Source organism: Manis pentadactyla, chromosome 1, assembly GCF_030020395.1.
Source record: "Manis pentadactyla isolate mManPen7 chromosome 1, mManPen7.hap1, whole genome shotgun sequence".
Taxonomy (NCBI): domain Eukaryota; kingdom Metazoa; phylum Chordata; class Mammalia; order Pholidota; family Manidae; genus Manis; species Manis pentadactyla.
In genome coordinates, this window is record NC_080019.1 from 83,230,795 (window position 1) to 83,250,829 (window position 20,035).

Below are 20,035 nucleotides of genomic sequence, written 5' to 3' on the forward strand. Positions count from 1 at the left end.
TGCTGGTGTCACTGGTGATCACCTGATACTCAGTGGGGGTAGGATTGGCCCACTGGCTCCCCTTCCCCTGCCCCGTTGCTTTTTCAGTTCTTTCTTCAGGTATTAAATGCCTCATGTGCAAAGATAAAAGACCCTGGAGAGGGCTTTTCAGAAATTTGATTCTTCACCTTTTCTGTTTTCCCTTACCTAAAGTTGCTGCTTCTCTGTTACTCCTAACCCCCTGCTCCATGTAAAGCAGGTTTAAATTCCCAGGTTACAGTGCTCAGGCTTAGGCCTGGGGGATCATGCATGGGTTTCATTTCAGACATCAAGCCTAAGCATTTTCCTGCAGAACCAGCATGAATAGCTGCACAGCTGTTAAACATTGGCTGCCGAGTCTCTGAGCACATGAAAGCACACAGCGCTTGGAGTCTAAAATGTTCACCTATTGTAAGATACACAGGCTTTTTCTGTGAGAGCTGGCCACTGCAGAAGTAGAGATCAAAGACACGCTCCATTTTCCAGTCTGATAAGAGCTGCCTGTTTGTGCTATAAAGGACACTGTAATTTCCATTGATGTTGCACAGCCAAATAGGTAATTTGGGAGTCTTCAGCACGCTGCCCACCTGGAAGGGGAGCGGGGAATGCAAATGGATATATAGCTTTTGCCACATTGCAACAGATGCTGATACATCGTAATCATCAAAAAGCGGCTCTGAGACTTCTGCGGCACATGGAGCTGTGCAGGACATGATGCGTGTAGTCAGATGTGACATGGAGGCTTCGTCATGAATGAATTTACATTTATGAATGGTGTGGTGGTCATGCAGCAGTTTTTTATTATGAAATTTTTTTTTTTTAATTTGGGGGGTTGCATCAGGGAGGAGTTTGGTGTTGAAGTGAGGTAGAAAATAGATAAGGGGGTGGAGTAAGAGAACCTCAATTTGTTTCTGTCATTGACTAGTGTATTTATGCCTATTTCCCAGATAGGTCAATATTTCATTCAGCAGGTGATTAGACTTCTGGCAACACTAGCTATTTAGAATATATGAAAAATAATATTTAGAATGTAGAAATACAGAACATTTTGAATATAGAAAAGAGCTTCTGGGATATGAGGGAGCTCCACACACACACAGGTATAGACACATCTGCATGTTAACATGTAGATCAGTTGTGAAGATGTACTTAGAGCTGAGTGTACTAGTTGAATACTACATATAATGTGTACTTTTTCAACCAGCTTGTTATCTGGGTTTTCCAGGCAACTGTCAACTTGGCCTTGAATTCTTATAGCCAGTGAGTTGGATTCACAAAATCACTACTGTGGGAGGCTCTGTAGTAAAAGGGGTCCTGTGCACTTCAGTAACTCCTGAGGGTAGCATATTTTATAGCACATTTCTATTAATGATACTTACCATTTTATTTAAAAAAGCAGGGAAGCACATGTTTTTTAAATGCCATCAAAAGTCATTAATGTTAAACACAATTATTTTTTCTACTTAAAAAATAAACATGAGCTACATGGAAAACCCTGCAATTTCTGCACGATGCTGGAGAGAGCTCCTGGACCCGCAGTTCTGGCGTGCCTTCCCGTAACGGAAGGACCCAGTTCTGCTTCTTTTCTTCTCAGTCCTCAGACTTGTACTGTGTGTTCAGGAACAAATTCTATTTTGTGGACAAGCCAGCTTTGAAAAATTATCACGTGTTTTGTAAACCCAAGTATTAAAGGGTAATAACTAACTTGACATTTTGATTTCTCAATAGTTCTATTCAAATCTCTTTTCTTTAAATTCTTTAGTTGTGGGTGAGTGGGTGAATCAGAGATGCTTTTGTCTTTAAGCTTTTCACTTTTTTTTAGCTACCATTGAAAAATTATATTACTGTGTTAAAAAGAAGTGACCTCAGTTTTAGTGGATACGTTAAAAAGGGGTGCAAGCCTAGCACCCCAATCCAGACATGCTTCTAGCACAGGAATCGCTTATCTACTTGCACAAGAGTTGGTGCTTCTGGGCTGTATGAAATGAGCATCTCACATAGCAAAGGTGGAGCAAGTCGCCCACTGGCTACGTCCAAAATAAAACAGAGGACGTGCCATTGAAGCAGTGGCATGTGTTTACATACCAGAATCCACCCCCAAGTTCCAAATGACATGGTAACCTTCATTAGTTATAAAATAAGCACTTGCTGTCTTAGGCCTTCTGGTGAATTCCTTCTGTATTAAGGTTATATGTAACCACATATATGATCCACAGGACATGGAATTATTAAGGTCAGACAACTTTGATGAACTAATTAGGAAATTGAGGGCTGTTTATAATAAAATGCCATTCCATCTGAACTTCAGGCAGATATTCAGGCTGATTTTAAACCAATGAACATTGCTGTACATTATGTCTGGGTGGATGTATGGCACACAGACATATAGGATGCTGTGTCACAGAGTCTTTGTAATGTACGCAAAGTTCTACTGGCATTCAGAAAACACACTTTGCAGGGTGCAGACAGCACACTATTTTTACTTTATACAACATTGCAACAGTTTTCTTTCCTGAACTCAGAGCTACCCAAGATTTTATTGGAGTAGGTGGAAAAATGAGGTAGTTACCAGCACAACAACCTCCAGCCCCCAAAATGATCATACAGACACCCCACACTGCACAGGCTGAACCTTGCTCATCTTGGAAGATTCTCATAAGGAAAATGTCACATGTGACCATCATAACAATTTGGGTATTAAGCCTAAGAGGCGAACTTTAGGATTACAGGGAGAACACACCTGGTTTAAAGTGAGCTCTTTAAAAACAAAACAAAGCACCTCCCAACTGAAATCCAGTCAAATGTTATATTCTCTTCTTTTCTGGGCATACCACCTAATCTGTTTGACTGGAATTTTCAGTTAAGAGTTTGTCTTGTTTTTGGTTAGACACAGTTTATCAGCTAACCCCTGCCCCACCCTCACCACGTCCCCAGAGCAGGAGTCTAAATAATGTTTTATTGGTGAGGTTCCACTAATGCAGAATTTGTACATGTTGCCTCATGTTGCCATGGTAAAAAGGAAATAAAATTGTGGTACAGTAGTGCTATAAATAAAATACCTTTCTCCTTAAGTTCACTTACTGTGTGATAAGCTGGGTAGGCTCAGCCTTACATGCAGCCATCAAACCTTTCATAACATGTATAGTTTAAGCCAATGTACAATTTTAAGGACAGGAAGAAGGGTGGACAAATTGTAAACACTAGAAAGCAAGGACTGAGCCCATGTACTTCTTTCTTTCATACCTTCTTGAACAATAGGGCTTAGAGTGTGCCTTGCATAGCTAGTTTGACATTGCAAGTCCCAAGGCCCCAGTTCGGTATGCTGAACAGGAGAAAGGTGTTGGATACATTGCTTCTTTGCTGACTCCTGGTGATGATTTGTGTGCATGGCTGTTAAAGGGCTGGTTCTCATCTCTGCTACCTGGGACACGGGGTTGATGTAACTTCTCTCAGCCAGTCTGCCAGTGTGTTGTCACGTTTGCAAGGCGCTCCCTCAGCGACGGGGTGGTGGGGCGCGGGGGGCGGAGCTTCACTGGGTACTTATGTGATGGGACTTCTTCCTATCAGTCTCCTTACAGGGGAGATGGAGAGGGAAGAGGGGATGCCTGGGACGGTGGCGTGTTCTGCCAAAGGAGTAATTCCAGCTAGACCTAAATGATTACAGTTCCTTCTAAAAGCCAGAGTGGATTTTTCTTCTCGGAGGCAGGTGCAAAAATAACATGAGCCTCCTAAGGCTTTCCAGATGGTGTTAGACTCAAACTGCTTTATATTCTCATTGAGGTTCTGGAACCTCACACTCAAACCTGTACCTTCAAATAGAAAAGTGACAGGGGGCGTCCAAATAGTGCCTCATCTGTGGGCAGCTGGGTGTGTTCAGCAGGAACTGCCAGTCTGGTGGGCTATGGGGGGCTTGCCGTGTCATCTAATGAGAACGCCGGTTTTGTTTTAAGTCTCACCCACTGGGCTGTGACACTGGGACTGACAGACGTGGTTTTGCAGTCTCTGCAGCTTTATTGCAGAATAAGTAGAGATTTTATTTGGCAAGACAAACATAGCATTCCAGGATGGGTTTCCCCTCGACAGCAGAATCTGCCCGCAGCATGCTGGCTTTCTTCTGGACTCAGAAACCTTTCTTATGTTAGGTTTTCATTATCAATGCATATATATAATATTCCGATTTATAGCACTCTCCCTAGGCAGGACTCCTAGCTACCCACAAAACACTTTGTAGTATACCCAGTTGGCATATTCAAGGGTCCTGTATGAAATCACCATGTCTGAGAGCAGAAAAGGAGAGTAACTGTGGGGCCTTCAATGCATTGATACTGAGAATACTGTTCCAGAAACACACCCGATTCTTTCTTGAGCAAACTTCTGCTCTGCAAGGTGTTTCAGTTCTAGGGTAGAATATTGTGAAATATTAGACTTTTGGATACCCTGCAATCAGATAGGTCTTCTGGTTAGCACGTCTCTGAGTGCCACTGAGTCTGCCCTCCTAGCGTACAGCTTACAGATGCGGTCTGCCAACCATCTGGTGCAGGGCGGCAGACCCTTCAGAGAGTGCACCCCAAGCACCTGCAGTCCAGTCACCTCAGACTCTCACTGCCTTAACCTAGGAGTCAGCGGGTTAAGTTCTAGCTTGTCAAGTACAATTGTCATGCCTGCTAGAACCTAGCCATGATTTTGCCACCATCTAAATGTTACAGTCCAATATTAGTGCACCTATAATAGTAGATTATATAATACAAATCTACATCTGTGTGTAAATATATAGATATGATAGATTATAAAAGCACTTATGACAGGCTAAAATTTTAAGAACTGGCATTTGGTATTTACCACTTTATCAGAAAACAAGCAAAGAGATTAAGGACGGGCAGCATGGCTCAGTGGGCAGAATGCAGGCTTTGAATGTAGACAGTTCTGGGGTCATAATCCTGGCTCTGGCATTTACCTAGCTGGTGGCCTTGGGCAGATTCCTACACCTTTCTCAGTCTGGATTTTCTCATCTGTAAAATGAATGACCAAACAACAGATGCTGGACTTAAACTCATACTGATTATGAAGTTGAATACAAGTGAGGTTAAATAAAACATCGTTGCAAGAGGCTCAGAGAGAACCGGGCACATAGTACATGCTCCGTACAAGTGACTGTTGGCACTACAATGAGTTAATAAGCTTCAGATATAATTCTTTAACTACTATCTTCAGAGATGGTGAAAAAATAAATAAAATTCTAACATATATATGTGTATATATTTATCTATGATCAAATGAATCTATATAAAATATAGATGAGTTATGGATTGCTTTTATCCCCAAATAATGAGCTGATATAGAAAAAATTTTTTAAATTCAGGTAAAATAAACTTCATATGTACACATATATATGTCTAATGTATTCATATATCTCAGCAGTTTAAGAAAACTAACCACCAGCCTGTAGTTGCTCTTTAATACATTTGTTCTGAAAGCAAATTCCAAGTGCATGACAGAGACAGCATAATAAACATCCCCAGGGTTTCGAGCCATTAGTGTACAATTTCAGGCAGTTTTCACTGAGGACAGGATTCATAGGGGTCTCCCTGGGGACAGAACACTGAGTCCAAGAAGGCAGGATGAAAAGCCACATTAGTCACTTGATGAAAAGATGGAAGCATTGTAGACTTGATTTCTATGTAGATTTTGAAGCTAACCCAGGCAGTTTTCATCCATTGCCCTACTTCTAATTTGGAAGCGGGCATTTGGTGGTCCTATTATTTGGTAACTTTTGCCCTCTTTCCAGCAGGAAAGCTCTTATTTTTTACCTTATGCCTCGGCCATTCGACTGATTTTAAGGTCCCAGCAAACATCCACTTTATTATTGGAGGATATTTTAGGCTCTGCAGGCAATTTTCTTTAGAGCATGATGTAACGACTCTGTTGGTCTGAGCAGACTTGTGTGGGAAAAAATTTGATCCAGAAAAAAATGGAAGCCCTGGATCTCTGTGAAATCTTGATTCTCTGAGTCTCTCTCTCTCTTTTGGGGGCATATTCTTTGATACAGTCCCTTTCCTCAGAGCAGCTTAGTAGCTGTTTAGCAAATGCCTGTTTAATCTTAATTTAAGATAAGGTCTGAAACTTGTCCCCAAAGCCTTGCAAGTGTTATAAAGGAACAGAAAGCTGTCAACCTTTCTGATGCTGATTGAAAAGATACTCTTTCTTGTAATTTCAGTTGAAGTAGCTAGTTTTCCAAGTCTATACACCATGGATTTAACCAGCTAAGCCTAATGAAATTTTTCCCCCCTTCCTTTAGAGCAGTGGTTTCAACTAGGGGCAGTTTTGTCCCCAGAGGACATCTGGCAATGTCTAGAGACTTTTTGGTCGTCACACTGGAGGGTGGTGCTACTGACATCTAGTGGGTGGAGATAGATCAGAGATGGTGCTGAACATCCCAGAATGCACAGGACAGCCCCCAGTGCAAACAGTTTTCCAGTCCAAGATGTCAGTAGTGCTGAGGTTGAGCAGCCCTGCTCTAGATTAGAGCTTTCTAATCCTGCATGTTAGAATCACCCATGGGCTTTAAAATATTCTGATGCCCAGGTGTTCCCCAGACCAAGTAAGACAGAATCAATGGATAAGACTGGCTATACGACTTGTGCGGCCCAGTGCAAAATGAAAATGTGAAACTTCATTAAGCATTTTAAGGTGGTGACAGCAGAACATGAAACCTACTGCAGTTCAGGGCCTTCTAAGTGTGGGGCCCCATGTGGCTGCACAGTTCCTAACACATGAAGCAGACCCAGCTCTGGGGAATGGCCTAGGCCTGGATAGTTTTACAAGTTCTCCACGTGGGCCAAAGACTCTAACAGACACCTCACCAAAGAAGATGTACAGATGTCAAAATAAGCATATGCAAAGATGCTACACATCATGTATTATCAGAGAAATGCAAATTAGAACCACAAAAAGATACCACTAAATACCTATTAAACTGGCCCAAATCTAGAACACTGACAATACCAAATGCTGGTGAGGATGTAGAGCAATAGGCACCTCATCCATTGCTGGTAGAACTGCAAAATGGTATAACCACTGTGGGAGGCAGTGTAGCAATTTCTATAGTCACTGTGGGAGACAGTGTAGCAGTTTCTTACAGAACTAAATATTCTTATCATACAATCCAGCTATTGTCCCCCCCACTCCTTGGTGTTTATCCAAAGAAATTGAAAACTTGTGTCCACACGAGAGCCTGCACAAAGATGTTAATAGCAGCTTTATTCATAATTGCCAAAACTTAGAAGCAAGAAGACATCTTTTGTAAGTGAATGGGTACATAAACTGTGATACATCATTGGACTATTGCTTACTCAATGGAATATTATTCACAATATTCCCATGGAATGTTATTCAGTGCTATAAAGAAATGACAAACAAAAAGAGAGAGAGAAAGCTGTGAAACTACATGGAGGAAGCATAAATGATATCACTAAGTGAAAGGATCCAATCTGAAAAGGCTACATACTGTGTGATTCCAACTATATGATATTCTGTTAAAGGCCGAACTATGGAGGTAGTAAAGTGGTCAGTGGTTGCTAGGGGTTGTGGGAGAGAGAGGGTTTTTAGGGCAGTGAAACTACTCTGTATGATGCTATAATGCAAGGTACATGTCACTATATATTTGTCCAAACCCATAGAATGTACACCAGCAAGAGTGAGCTGTAATGTAAACTGTGGACTTGGGTAATGATGATGTGTCCATGTAGGTTCATCAGTTGAGTAAATATACCACTGTGGTGAGTGATGTTGATAACGGGAGAGGCTATGCATGGATCGGGGGAGAGGGTATATGAGAACTCCCTGCTTAATTTTGCTGTGAAGCTAAGACTGCTCTAAAAAATAGTTGATCAAACCGAACTCCCCAGGTGCTTTCAGTGGGTGCCCAGTATCAAGATCACTATTCTCGAGCATTTATTGCCAATATTTTTCCTATAGTGCTCAGTCTGTGTATATGTATTGGCCCATGTATGACTTATCCTTGTGTCCAGACACTGTCTCACACTTAGTAGAAGCTAAATAAAGCACTATGCTGTTATTCCTTATCATCTGTTATAAAGTCTTATATGGGTATAGGTCATTGGGGCTTTCCAACAGGCCTCGACATTTGTGATTTCATGTGCTCTTCACATCAGCCCTGTGTTTGCAGGGCAAGTGTTAGGACACTAGTCTGAGGTGAGGAAAAAGGCACAGATTGGGTAAATGACTGGCCCAAGTCACACCCTGGGAGTGTCAGGGCAAGGCCTCCAATCAGGTCTCCTGGTTTCCAGGCCAGGGTTGTTTTCTACATGCTACTGGGACCACCTCACTTTTATATCACATTTCCTAAATGTAGCAGAAGTGCCCATTGGTGGTATGTGGTATTGAGACAGGGACGGTGGATGTAGTCAGAGTAGGGTGAGGGCCTCCGGAGGGGGCAGGGCGGGATATTTGCAGTCAGAGCAATATAACTACATGCAAGGAAACCACCCTGCTAAAACTCTATGTTAAACATTGAGCTCTAGATTCATTCTTCAGTGAAATCAGTTAATGTCCCCCAGATAAAGAAGAGTAGCACATGTTTTGTTATGCTAATCATTTGTAACCATGTGTAAGATTCACTTTAGTATGCTAAAAGGCCCAGGCCTATGTACTGTCTTTCCTCCTTCATATTTGACAAGATGATTTTGCAAACTGAGCAACTAACTTAGCATGCAGACCCAGCTGTAGATGGCATGGTAAAAGGCAGGAAGAATTCCATCAAGATAAGATTGCATTTTAACACCCAGGAAGTTCCAGAGGCAGGATTCTTTAGCAAGTAGACAATACTTCGGCCCACCTTGGGAGCTGGGCAGGCAGCCTTTTGATATGCTCCTGGACCCAGGCGCTGGTGTCCCAGAGAGAAATCAAGGCAGGAAATTCCTTACAGTTAAGTTAATTTTTAATATTCAGGAACCACTTAACAAGTCACCACCCCTAAGTTTTTTCATGTTCTTGAAAAATCCTCAACTGCCTATAAAACCCCCTAGACAACGCAGGACTACGGACTCTCTCGTCCCCTCCTGGCGTGAGCCCGGAGCTCTGTCTTTTCACTTCATCTCTAAATAAAAGCCTGTGCCTTGCTCTCCTACCTTGACTGTTTGTGAAGCTCATTCTTCAGCTCCGCAAACAAGAACCCCGGCATCAGTATGAAAATCAGTTGTAAAAGGGGTGAGTTTTAAAACATGACATGTTTATTTACTTATTTAAATATGTATTAGGAAAAAAATAGCATGTCAAGGCCATGGCTTATATTACTGCAGCAGAAATGGTTAGATTCAAATTTTAAAAGTCAATTGATTTAAAGAAAAATATTAAACAAATAATAGCACAAGTGGTGTGGAGATACAAACTGAATTACCTACCCAAATGACATTGATATCTTAAATCTTTGTAGTTTATAATGAAGCTATAATGAAATAATATTGTGAAAGAGCTTTGTAATACTAGACAAAGCACTAAAATCATTGCTGTGACTTTTGTGCCCTCACTGCTTAAAAATTGCCCTGAGGATACCCCATCATTTTTCTCCCAAAACTGAGCCTTGGTATATTACTAGGCTCTGATATACACAGAGTGCTTGACCATGGACATCAGGTGACCATGCATGGTTGAAAGAAAATAAAAATATATAAATGGAAATATTTAAATCCCATATTTCTGGTTTAGATCTCCTGTTCATTATCTATATCAAATTCCAAGATGGATTATCTGGAACAAGTGATGAAGGAACTTAATAATAACAAATCCATTCTCTGTCCAGAAATATATTCAAAGTAGACTCTTTCACATTCATACAGTAGGACTCTTTGCATCCATTCAATATGATGAAGGACATGCATTCATTGATATATAAAGATATTTGTGTAAATGAGAAAATCAAGTTTCAGAAGAGAAGAACATTTATATGTGAAAGAAAAATAGGAGGAAGGATTTCTGCAAGGACTGACTCCTGTATGATAGGATTGGGTTCATGCAGGTCCGGGGAGAGGAAATCCCAGGCCAAAATACCTCTAAAAACTGAAATGAGTCAAAGGGAGAAATAAAGTTTAAAACCTGTTTATTGATTACAAACTGCAGTCTGGGGGCTTCTCTCTTTCCTGCTCCAGCAGAAGCAAATCCGCCCCCGCCCTCACCTCTCAGGTACAGATAAGCCCTCTGTTGCCCAGGTAATTACCCACTGATATGGAGATGAACTTCTCTCCACCCCTGAGGAATGCTGCAAATACACTAAAGCCATACTTCTCTCCACCCTTGAGCACCTATTGATATGCAGATGTACTAAAGCCAGGTGAGATAGTCTGGAAATAGTACAATTTTACCTACAGTTCATTTCTTTTGCTTTTAGTTAATCTATCGCATCTCATTTTTCTGTGATGGACCTAGCTTTCAAACTCAAGAGATAACAAGAAAAATTTTAGAACACATTTGTACACAAAATAAACTAGCTCTGCTATAGTCAGACACTACTTTCCTGATGCCATCAGATACATGATTTGTATGTATTGCGAGAGGCTGATTTCATGAATAACAAATTGTAGCTGGAGCCAGCATTGTAGCATGAGGACAGACAGATGAAGCTCTAGATATAAAAGGATCTTAGAGAGTGTGAAGCCCTCTACACATGAAGGGGATTTTGAGCTGAAGTGGGAGAGTGAGGACAGGGCAGGCACTGATCAGCACGGGCCTCACTCACAGGTGCTGCTGGTTGGTAGAAGTTAGGGATGGGAGGCCTAGGGGTTTTTATCACTGTTATATTGAGTTACACTACATCCCAGCTAGTTTCACGGCCACTCCAGAGAAATGTAGCTTTTCACACATCTGCCTTGCTTTCACTTGACTTTAGGATGAAAATTTATGTGAAAAGATCACAAAAGCATCATTGATTTATGGTTTGGGGTAGGTATAGTTGCTTTCTCACTCTGTCTCCTATTTGTTTTTGCAGAGTCACATCTTACTTAATTCTCTGTAGATTGTAGAACAGCACATTCTACTTTCTGGTTGTCAGAGATTGTAAATCTCTTGAGCTGGAAAGCTTTTTGAGAGGCATTTCATAAGTAAGGCCCCCTTCTTTTTTCAGTGATTTTGTTTTTTAAAACGTGAGCAATAGAGGGCACATATGCATTCATTTGCATAAACAAAGGATTGGAAAATACCCATGGGCTACTGACTATACTGATTTCTGAGATAGGGGGCCTGTAGCTAGGTGGGGATAAAAGGGGACTTTCCCTTTATCTGTGTATTTCAAATATTAAAAAAAAAATTATTTGCATATTACTTGTGTTATTTGTATTCTATATACATAAAAATATATACAATATGAAACAAGTTGACTTGAATATTTCCATTTAGACCCTGGGAGCCCTGTGTGTAGTGGGTGGGAGGTGTGCAAGAAACTGGTAAAGGAAAAACTAAGCTCAGATTTGAATTGCCTGAATAGAATGACTTTTAAAAATTCAAAATATTGACACTGCTTGTGTAATAGAGAATCGAACACACTCACCTGTGAAAGCCTGTCATCCTCTGAGGTGTCCCTACCCCACTGCAGATAGCCGACAGCACTCCGGGTCAGGACTCCGTGTAGTATTTCCTGAGACTTTCCTTTCTGACATCCATTAAAGACATTTGGACTTGCTCTTCCCATTAAAATCATGTTCAAAACTGCCTACATGATGTATTTTGCAAATAGTTTACATTTTAGGTAACAATGACATAGGTCCTAGTTTCTTATTTCTTTAAATAATCATTTAAAAACTACTATTTTTACTGAAAAGAATAAAATCACACAATACATATTTCTGGAAAGGCATAGGTCATAAATATTTGGTAGGGTTAAAACAATGGTTTGTTGACTTCTTTCTTGAGCCCCGTAGCTCCCGTGTGTCGTGCTCTGATCTTACTGCCTTTTCTCCCTTCACATTTCATTTGAACTTTGGTTTCTGTAGTTGTGATTTAAGAAGCATGGAGGTAAGATGTTTTTATAGTACTTTTCTTTAGCTATTAGGGAATTCTGGTGGCTCTTCTAATGTTTCTAGAATCTCAGGGAGGTGGGGCTCTCAGAGGTAAACTAAATAGGACTGTAATGGAAATTGGAAGGGAAGGTAGAATCTGATAAGTAACTCTAGGTAACATCTTAGTCTTTCAGAGATGACTTGATCACTCTTCACTTGAGGAGAGAGTATGCTTCATTAAAAAATAAAAAAAGCCTAATTCAGATTCTACAATAGAAAGGCAAAGTCTTCCAACCTACCTGCCTGCACAGGAAGCCTCCAGCATTTGGTTGTAGCAGATGAGTGGTGGACACATCTAGGTCCTTCTAAAGCCTGCAGAATGGGAGAAGTCCTTAGCCCTCAGCTGGAGATGGTGCTGGCCCCAAACCTGCTGCCTCCCCTTCCTCCAGCCCCAGCACAACGTATGGTTCCGTGGGCTCACCTGGTCACTGTCCCTCCCTTGTGCTTTGCATATTTCCATTTCTCACCGGGAAAGCTTCTAGGTCTGGGGCTGGAGAGGTGATTGGGAAAGCTACGAACACAGCTGGGGAAGCCACAGGCCTGACATATTAGAGTCCCTGTATGTGTTCTGTATGAATGCTGGGCTCAGTAGAGAAGCTGTTTGCTCAGAGTGACAAGCAGCAAGTGGCTGAGGGTGATGACACGCGTCCACTCCATAGAACGCAGAGCCAAGGCAGAGCTGAAGAGACCTAAGTGGAAAACACCAGCTTGGGGGTTGAGCTCATTTCTCGGCTGCAGAAGGGCAGCTTCTACTGTGCCTTCACGGAGCAGGGGTTAGGGGGTCTACCCTAAACAATATGAAGTCGAGGTGCAGTGTGCTCCTGCTATCACGCAGAGGGAGGTACTGAGTACTGGTATGTGGGCTGTGTGTGTTCTTGAAAGAACCTGTTCAGCAGACTGTTCACAGAAGGTCATGCATGCCCTTCTGTGCATAAGACCTAAAGGTGTTGGTCAAGTGCAGTGAGTGCCATGGTGGCATCAGATATAATTCAGGGCAGTGTTTCCCCAAGTATGGCATGATTTTAGGTAGTATAGATATAAGCATTTAAAAAAATTTTATACTGATGTGTTTAATACCTTTTTTTCTTTAGCACAGCAAATACATGATTTAAAGGATATTAATATTTAGGAAGAAGTTTGTATTTAAATATATGTTGTTAAGCAAATAATAATATAAGCCACCAAAATGTGATGGTGATAAGTAAAGGTTTCAGGAACACTGCTTCAGGCCTTTGTAATTCTCCCCTTCTGGGGCTCTCTATCTCTGACTCTCAGAAGGTGAACTTTCTTTCAAAGCCCAGGAAAAAAGTCTACTTCTAAGTAGCCATCCTTGCCTCCCCTGTCTACTGGGAACCCTTCCTCCTCTGGAATCTACCAAGATTTATTGTCTTTACACCTTATTTGGCACATTAGGTACCACCTGGGACTTGCCCAATATCTCTCTGTAAACCTCTTCTCTTCCCCATGTTCTGCAGGAGGTCAGGGCCATAACTTCTTTTTTTTATTGGTTATTCCCACAGGGACAAGAATAGGGCTTTGCATATCATAGAGACAAAGTAAATATTTGTGGACATGTTTGTTTTGTTCATATACATAACAAAATATTTTTATTTATTGCAATTGTCCAAATAAGCTTTGGTATTGTCTGCCAATATTTACAACCACAAGAAGGAATCTACCACTGTACTAGAAAAGCAGAGTCAAACTTTCCTGCTTCCATTAATATGCCCAAATCAGCTACAGAAAAGGATATCTCAACAGAAGAGTATCCACTAGAAAAAAAAAATTATACATATGTTTCCAGTATTTTCCAACACAAGAGTACCTTGCTTATGTGACCCCAGAATTAGAAGAGATTCCCATGCAAATATCTGTAGAATTTACCTTTCAAATGTTCGGGAGAAGATCAGGCTGTAAAGAAAGAGGATGACACCATGGCTTCCTTCTCCTTTGAACTGTTTGGAAACAAAATAAATGTGCATTTGCCTAAAAGCAGTGCCGCTGTGTGTATCTACGGGCATGAATTGAAGGACATACAGCCTGAGCCAGCTTTTTCCTAGCTGTTGAAATGACAGCTGGCACTCTCGCTGCTACCCAGGTCGTCTTTCCTCCTAAATACATTCTCCTTTCTTGTTTCTGGCCCGCGGATGGCACCATCATTCTCTTGGTGCTCAACCTATCTCCTGTCCTCCACTTTTGTCTCATGATTCTGGTCAAACCATGGCTCCTCCCACTCCAGTTTTCCTGTGTCCATTCTGGCCCAGGCCCTCAGTGCTGCTCTTGGCTGGCCCCCTGGCCAGGCCCTCCTCAGTCAGGGCATCCCTTCTCACTGCCCTTTGAACTCAGGGGGACCAGAGAGCCTTTATAGAAATAGCCTTGGGGTTACGCAGACCTAGGTTACCAGTTCTACTACTTACTTCTACTTATTAACTTCTCTGAGTGTCTATCTCCTCATCTACAATGGCAGATAAAAATACTTTCCCTGGGTTTGCTGCAAAAGTTAAATGCAGTAATGTACACTACCAACTTCAGTTCTTGGGATATGCTGGAACCACAGCAAAATTAGTGTCTGTCCCTCTTCAAGGTACTTCTTTCCTGTCTCCTTTCTTGGCCAGGTTGCTTTTCTGCTCAAAACTTTCCAAAAGTGCCCCGTGATCTCCAGGATCAAATCCAAATTGCCCAACCAGCATTCAGGGTCTCTCCTTAGTTGGCCTTATGTTAGCCTGATGTCAGAACTCTGCCTGCTGAAAGAAGCTCCTTGGCTGGCTTTCAGGGTGCCTGGGGTTAAAGCTTCTCCTTTAAAGCCCGTGTATCAGGGAGGCTTCTGCTAAAATGCATGTGCTTTTCCTTTTATGGATTAATTTGTCCCCTTTGCCATCTGTGACCCAGCGGACGCAGACACCTCAAGAGTCAAGAGAACAAATTCCAGTGCCACAGGGTCAGGCGGGAGTTCAGATGGGTGTGCAGCAGGGTGTGAGAGAAGCCAGGGAAGGGCAGCCTGGAGCAAACTGTGGAACACCTGGGTATTAGTTTCCTATTGCTGCCGTAACAAACTACCACAAATCTGGTGGCTTAAAACAACACAAATTCATTATCTCACAGTTCTGGTGGCTAGAAGTCCAACATGGATGTCACTAGGCTCCATTCAAACTGCTGTCAGGCCTGTTCCTTCTGGAGGCTTTCTGGGGGATTGTGTTTCCTTGCCTTTTCCAGCTTTGAGAAGCCATCCTTAGTCCTTGGCTGGCGCCCCCACATCATGTGGCCCCTCCTGCTTCCCCCATCACTTATCTTTCTCTCACTCTCTTGCCATTTCTTTTCCTGATAAATCCTTATTATCAATTGACCCACCTGGAAAATTCAGGACAACCCCCTCTCAAGATATTTAACTTAGTCACAACTGCAAAGCCCTTTTTAGCAAATAGGTAACGTCATTTGCCTGTCTTAGCTTGTTTAATTGGAGTTGCTTCCCCCTAGGTCAAATTACTGATGCCTTGTAAGAATATAGGCCTACTGCAGCCAGATTTTCTGATTTTATTTTGGAAAAGCTAAAAATCTAGGGTTTAATGTGGAATTTCCTGATTGTTTTTAGAGTTCACTGAGTTAAATTTTTAAAAATACGATACTTTGTGGGCTAATGCTGCAGGTAATATATGATAGGTGTACTGGTTTCCTAGAGCTGTTTCAACAAATTAATGAAATTTGAATGGCTTAAAAGAGCAGGGTTCTATTCTTTCACAGTTATGGAGGCTCGACACCTGAAATCCAGGTGTCAGAGCGAAGCTATGCTCTCTGAAGCCACAGAGGAGAATCCTCCCTTGCAGCTGCTAGTTTTTGGTGGCTGCTGGAATTCTTGGAGTTCCCTGCATTGTGAGATGTCTCCCACCAGTCTCCACCTCCATTACCACATGGTGTTCTCTCTGCATGTCTATGTCCAAATTTCCTTCTTATAAAGGTACCAGTCATTAGGTCGGGGCCCACCTTTATCCAGCATGACCTCATCTTAACTTAATCATATCTGCAAATACCTTATTTCCAAATAAGACCACATTCATGGGTACTAGGGGTTGGGGACTTGAACTTTTATACAAAAAAAAAGACTTGATATCTTTTTTTGGGGGGATGCAATTCAAACCATAAGAATATGTCTATTGCCCACATGTAGCCCTTACACCTCTAGCTTGAGATCTCTGCCTTAAGATGGGACATAGTAATCAGACCCAGGACTGGTGCACTTTGATAGTGAATAGGATTGGGGAAAGGTCTGGATGGGGACTGATCACAACATACAACCCCTGGTCTGGGAGTGTCCTAAGAGGAACATGAGGTGCTCTTGATAGAACATGCTATCAAGTTCCCCCATTACCAAGGAAATGGTACAACCCCTTCCTCACTGTGGCTGCAGTAATGGTCAGATTGGGTCTGTTTGACATGGATCACTCTGGGCCAAGCCCAAGATCCTTTGATTCCTAACTCTGGCTATACTTAAGAATCTCTTGAAGATGTGGTGTCCTTCCTATTGAAGAATGCTCTCCCGGGTCTAGAGTTGAGGAGATGGAGGACAGAGAGGGAAATGTTTGCCAGTTTTATTTGGATGGGTCATTTCTCACATGCTCCTCTCTAATGTATCCCCTTTAAACATCTACCCATAAAGAGTCCTTAAGCAGGCTTCTAGCTTAACATTTCATGTCAGGGTATTTAAAATCTATCCTATAGGTTTTGTTAGTTTCATGTTGCTGCTGTAACAAATTACCATAAATTTAGTAGCTTAGATGATACAAACTTATTATCTGATAGTTCTGGAGGTCAGAAGTCTGAAATGGGTCTTACCAGGCCAAATTCAAGGTACCGGCAGAGCTGCATTCCTTGTAAAGGCTCTAGGGGAGAATCTATTTCCTTGTCCTTTACAGCTTTGTGTGGCCATGCCCACATCCCTTGGTTCATGTCCCGTCCCCAAATTCATCTTCAAAGCCAGCCACAGTGGGTAGCACTCTTCTCACAGCACATCCCTCACTCTGACATCCTCTTCTGTCTTCCCCATCACTTTTAAGGATGCTTGTGATTATGTTAGGCCCACCTGAGGAATCCAGGATAATGTCCCTATTTTAAAATTAGCTGACTGACAACCTTAATTCCCCTTTATCATGTAACAGAACATTCTCAGGTTCCAGGGCATGGGATATGGACATCTTTGGGGGACCATTCTTCTGCCTACCACGCAGACCTCTGAGATGGTGGGAAGGTAGGCCTGGGGTCTAGTTAATCAAAATGGTATAGCTAGTGTGTTCTGAGAACTCATGCCCAAGGTTTCTGCTTCTGTAGCCTTTGAAAGTAATGGAGTAGTGACAAAGCCACAGTAATCAAGACAGTTTGGTACTGGCACAAGAACAGACCCATAGACCAATGGAACAGACTAGAAAGCCCTGATATAAACCCAATCATATATGGTCAATTAATATATGATAAAGGAGCCATGGACATACAATGGGGAAATGACAGCCTCTTCAACAGCTGGTGTTGGCAAAACTGGACAGCTACATGTAAGAGAATGAAACTAGATTATTGTTTAACTCCATACACAAAAGTAAACTCGAAATGGATTAAAGACTTGAATGTAAGTCATGAAACCATAAAACTCTTAGAAGACAACATAGGCAAACATCTCCTGAATATAAGCATGAGCAACTTCTTCCTGAACCCATCTCCTCGAGAAAGGGAAACAAAAGCACAAATGAACTCATGGGACTACATCAAACTAAAAAGTTTTTGTACGGCAAAGGACATCATCAACAAAACAGAAAGATATCCTACAGTATAGGAGAATATATTTGTAAATGACTTATCTGACAAGGGGTTAACATCCAAAATATATAAAGAACTTACACACCTCAACACCCAAAAAGCAAATAACCTGATTAACAAATGGGCAGAGGATATGAACAGACAGTTCTCCAAAGAAGAAATTCAGATGGCCAACAGACACATGAAAAGATGCTCCACATCACTAATCATCAGGGAAATGAAAATTAAAACCACAATGAGATATCACCTCACACCAGTTAGGATGGCCAGCATTGAAAAGACTAAGAACAACAAATGCTGGCGAGGATGTGGAGAAAGGGGAACCCATCTACACTGCTGGTGGGAATGTAAGCTAGTTCAACCATTGTGGAAAGCAATATGGAGGTTCCTCAAAAAACTAAAAATAGAAATACAATTTGACCCCAGAATCCCACTCCTTGGAATATACCCAAAGAGTAAAACTTCTCAGATCCAAAAAGACATATGCACCCCTATACTTATTGCAGCACTTTTTACAATAGCCAAGATATGGAACAACCTAAGTGTCCATCTGTAGATGAATGAATAAAGAAGATGTGATACATATATACAATGGAATACTATTCAGCCATAAGAAAGAAACAAATCCTACCATTTGCAACAACATGGATGGAGCTGGAGGATATTATGCTCAGTGAAATAAGCCAGGTGGAGAAAGACAAATGCCAAATGATTTCCCTCATTTGTGGAGTAAAACAATGAAGCAAAACTGAAGGAACAAAATGGCAACAGACTCACAGACTCCCAGACTCCAAGAATGAACTGGTGGTTACCAAAGGGGAGGGTGTCGGGGGGCAGGTGGGGAGAGAGGGAGAAGGGGACTGAGGGACAGTGACTGCATTGGGATATGGGTGGGGACTTGATAATATGGGTAAATGTAGTAACCACATTGTTTTTTCATGTGAAACCTTCATAAGAGTATATATCAATCATACCTTAATAAAAAATTTTAAAAAAAAGAAAGTAATGGAGTATTGGGTCTCACAGACCACAGTTCCCTTTCCCTTATGGCCTACTGTTGTATGGCTTCATGGTTATCCTGCTAATTGTTCTTTGCTTTTGCACCATAGAGTTCTGATTCTTCAGAATATCAACTTTCATTTCTTTCTCTGCAGAGGAATCTTAAAAAGCACCTTCCATTTTCCACCATCCCTAGGGGTGAGGAAGAACCATTGCAGGGGAGGACATTGTGTGGAAGGTGCTACTAGAAGCTGTGGACAGGGGCTTTCAGACCAGAAGTCTTTTCCTTGGTGTCAATGTAAGATGTCATTTTGGTAATTTAGACTAGGACCTTAATTGTCAATCATTTTTGCATTGTATCCATTAGATGAGGCAAGACTGCTTTAACATTTTCTCTTCCCACAAAAGAAGTCTTGCTATATGTCCGCTATAGTATTATTCTCTGGGTTTGATTAGCCAAGGAGAAAGAGGTATTTGTGAGTGATCTGTGTGATCTGGCCTCCTTCTAGGTTGTAGGGAGGGAGAGGTGGGCTTCTCTTCCTCTTATTCCACCCTTTCTTAGCTCTCAAAATGACCTGGTTTTCTTAACAAGCATCATTAGCAATACACTTTATAAAAGAAAGAAGATTCCTATAAGATCAGTTCAACATAAAGGAATTATCTCAACACTTAAACACTTACACATTGTAAATGATCATAGATGAATTTCTCTGTGGCTTCTTTCTCTAAAAGTTCAAACAGCCAGAGCTATATATGAGAAAAAGAAGATAAAAATGAAAAGGAAGATCAAAGTTACATCTCTAAGATGTCAACTCACTGTTTTTACCTCAAGGGAGTTTTTCATTTAATTGAAAAATTGCATTGCTAAAAAATGACATATTATCTTACATAAGGCCATCTAAAACATAATGGCAGAATTGGGTGGCTACTGGCCTCGCTTTTCATTCCTGTTTTAAGCCAATATGATTATCCTGAGCAGTAAAACTGGGCAGATTTTTTTCCCTAATGGGTAGAATTTGGCTGTGTTTAAGACAGTAGATACGCAAATGCAGTTTATGATGATTTCAGGTATGGGAAATTCTTGATTATTGTGAATTCTGGAAGGAGACATTCACATCAGGATTCCCTATTTTGGCTGCTTGAATCACTTACAA

The 20,035-nt window shown here is 41.5% G+C and overlaps 1 protein-coding gene and 1 long non-coding RNA gene across 2 annotated transcripts in view; one reads left to right on the top strand and one right to left on the bottom strand.

Annotated features, from left to right (window-relative positions):
- The window catches only part of LOC118917992 (uncharacterized), a 198,349-nt gene that overhangs the window by 87,613 nt on the left and 90,701 nt on the right, over window positions 1–20,035 (top strand). The gene's annotated exons all lie outside the window — the stretch shown is intronic.
- MINDY4B (MINDY family member 4B) overlaps window positions 1–20,035 on the bottom strand; it is a 34,813-nt gene that overhangs the window by 1,269 nt on the left and 13,509 nt on the right. The window contains 5 exon segments of the mRNA XM_036896372.2: window positions 425–605; window positions 11,576–11,737; window positions 12,323–12,395; window positions 13,968–14,038; window positions 19,563–19,628. Of these exon segments, the coding sequence (XP_036752267.2) occupies window positions 425–605; window positions 11,576–11,737; window positions 12,323–12,395; window positions 13,968–14,038; window positions 19,563–19,628 (553 nt within the window).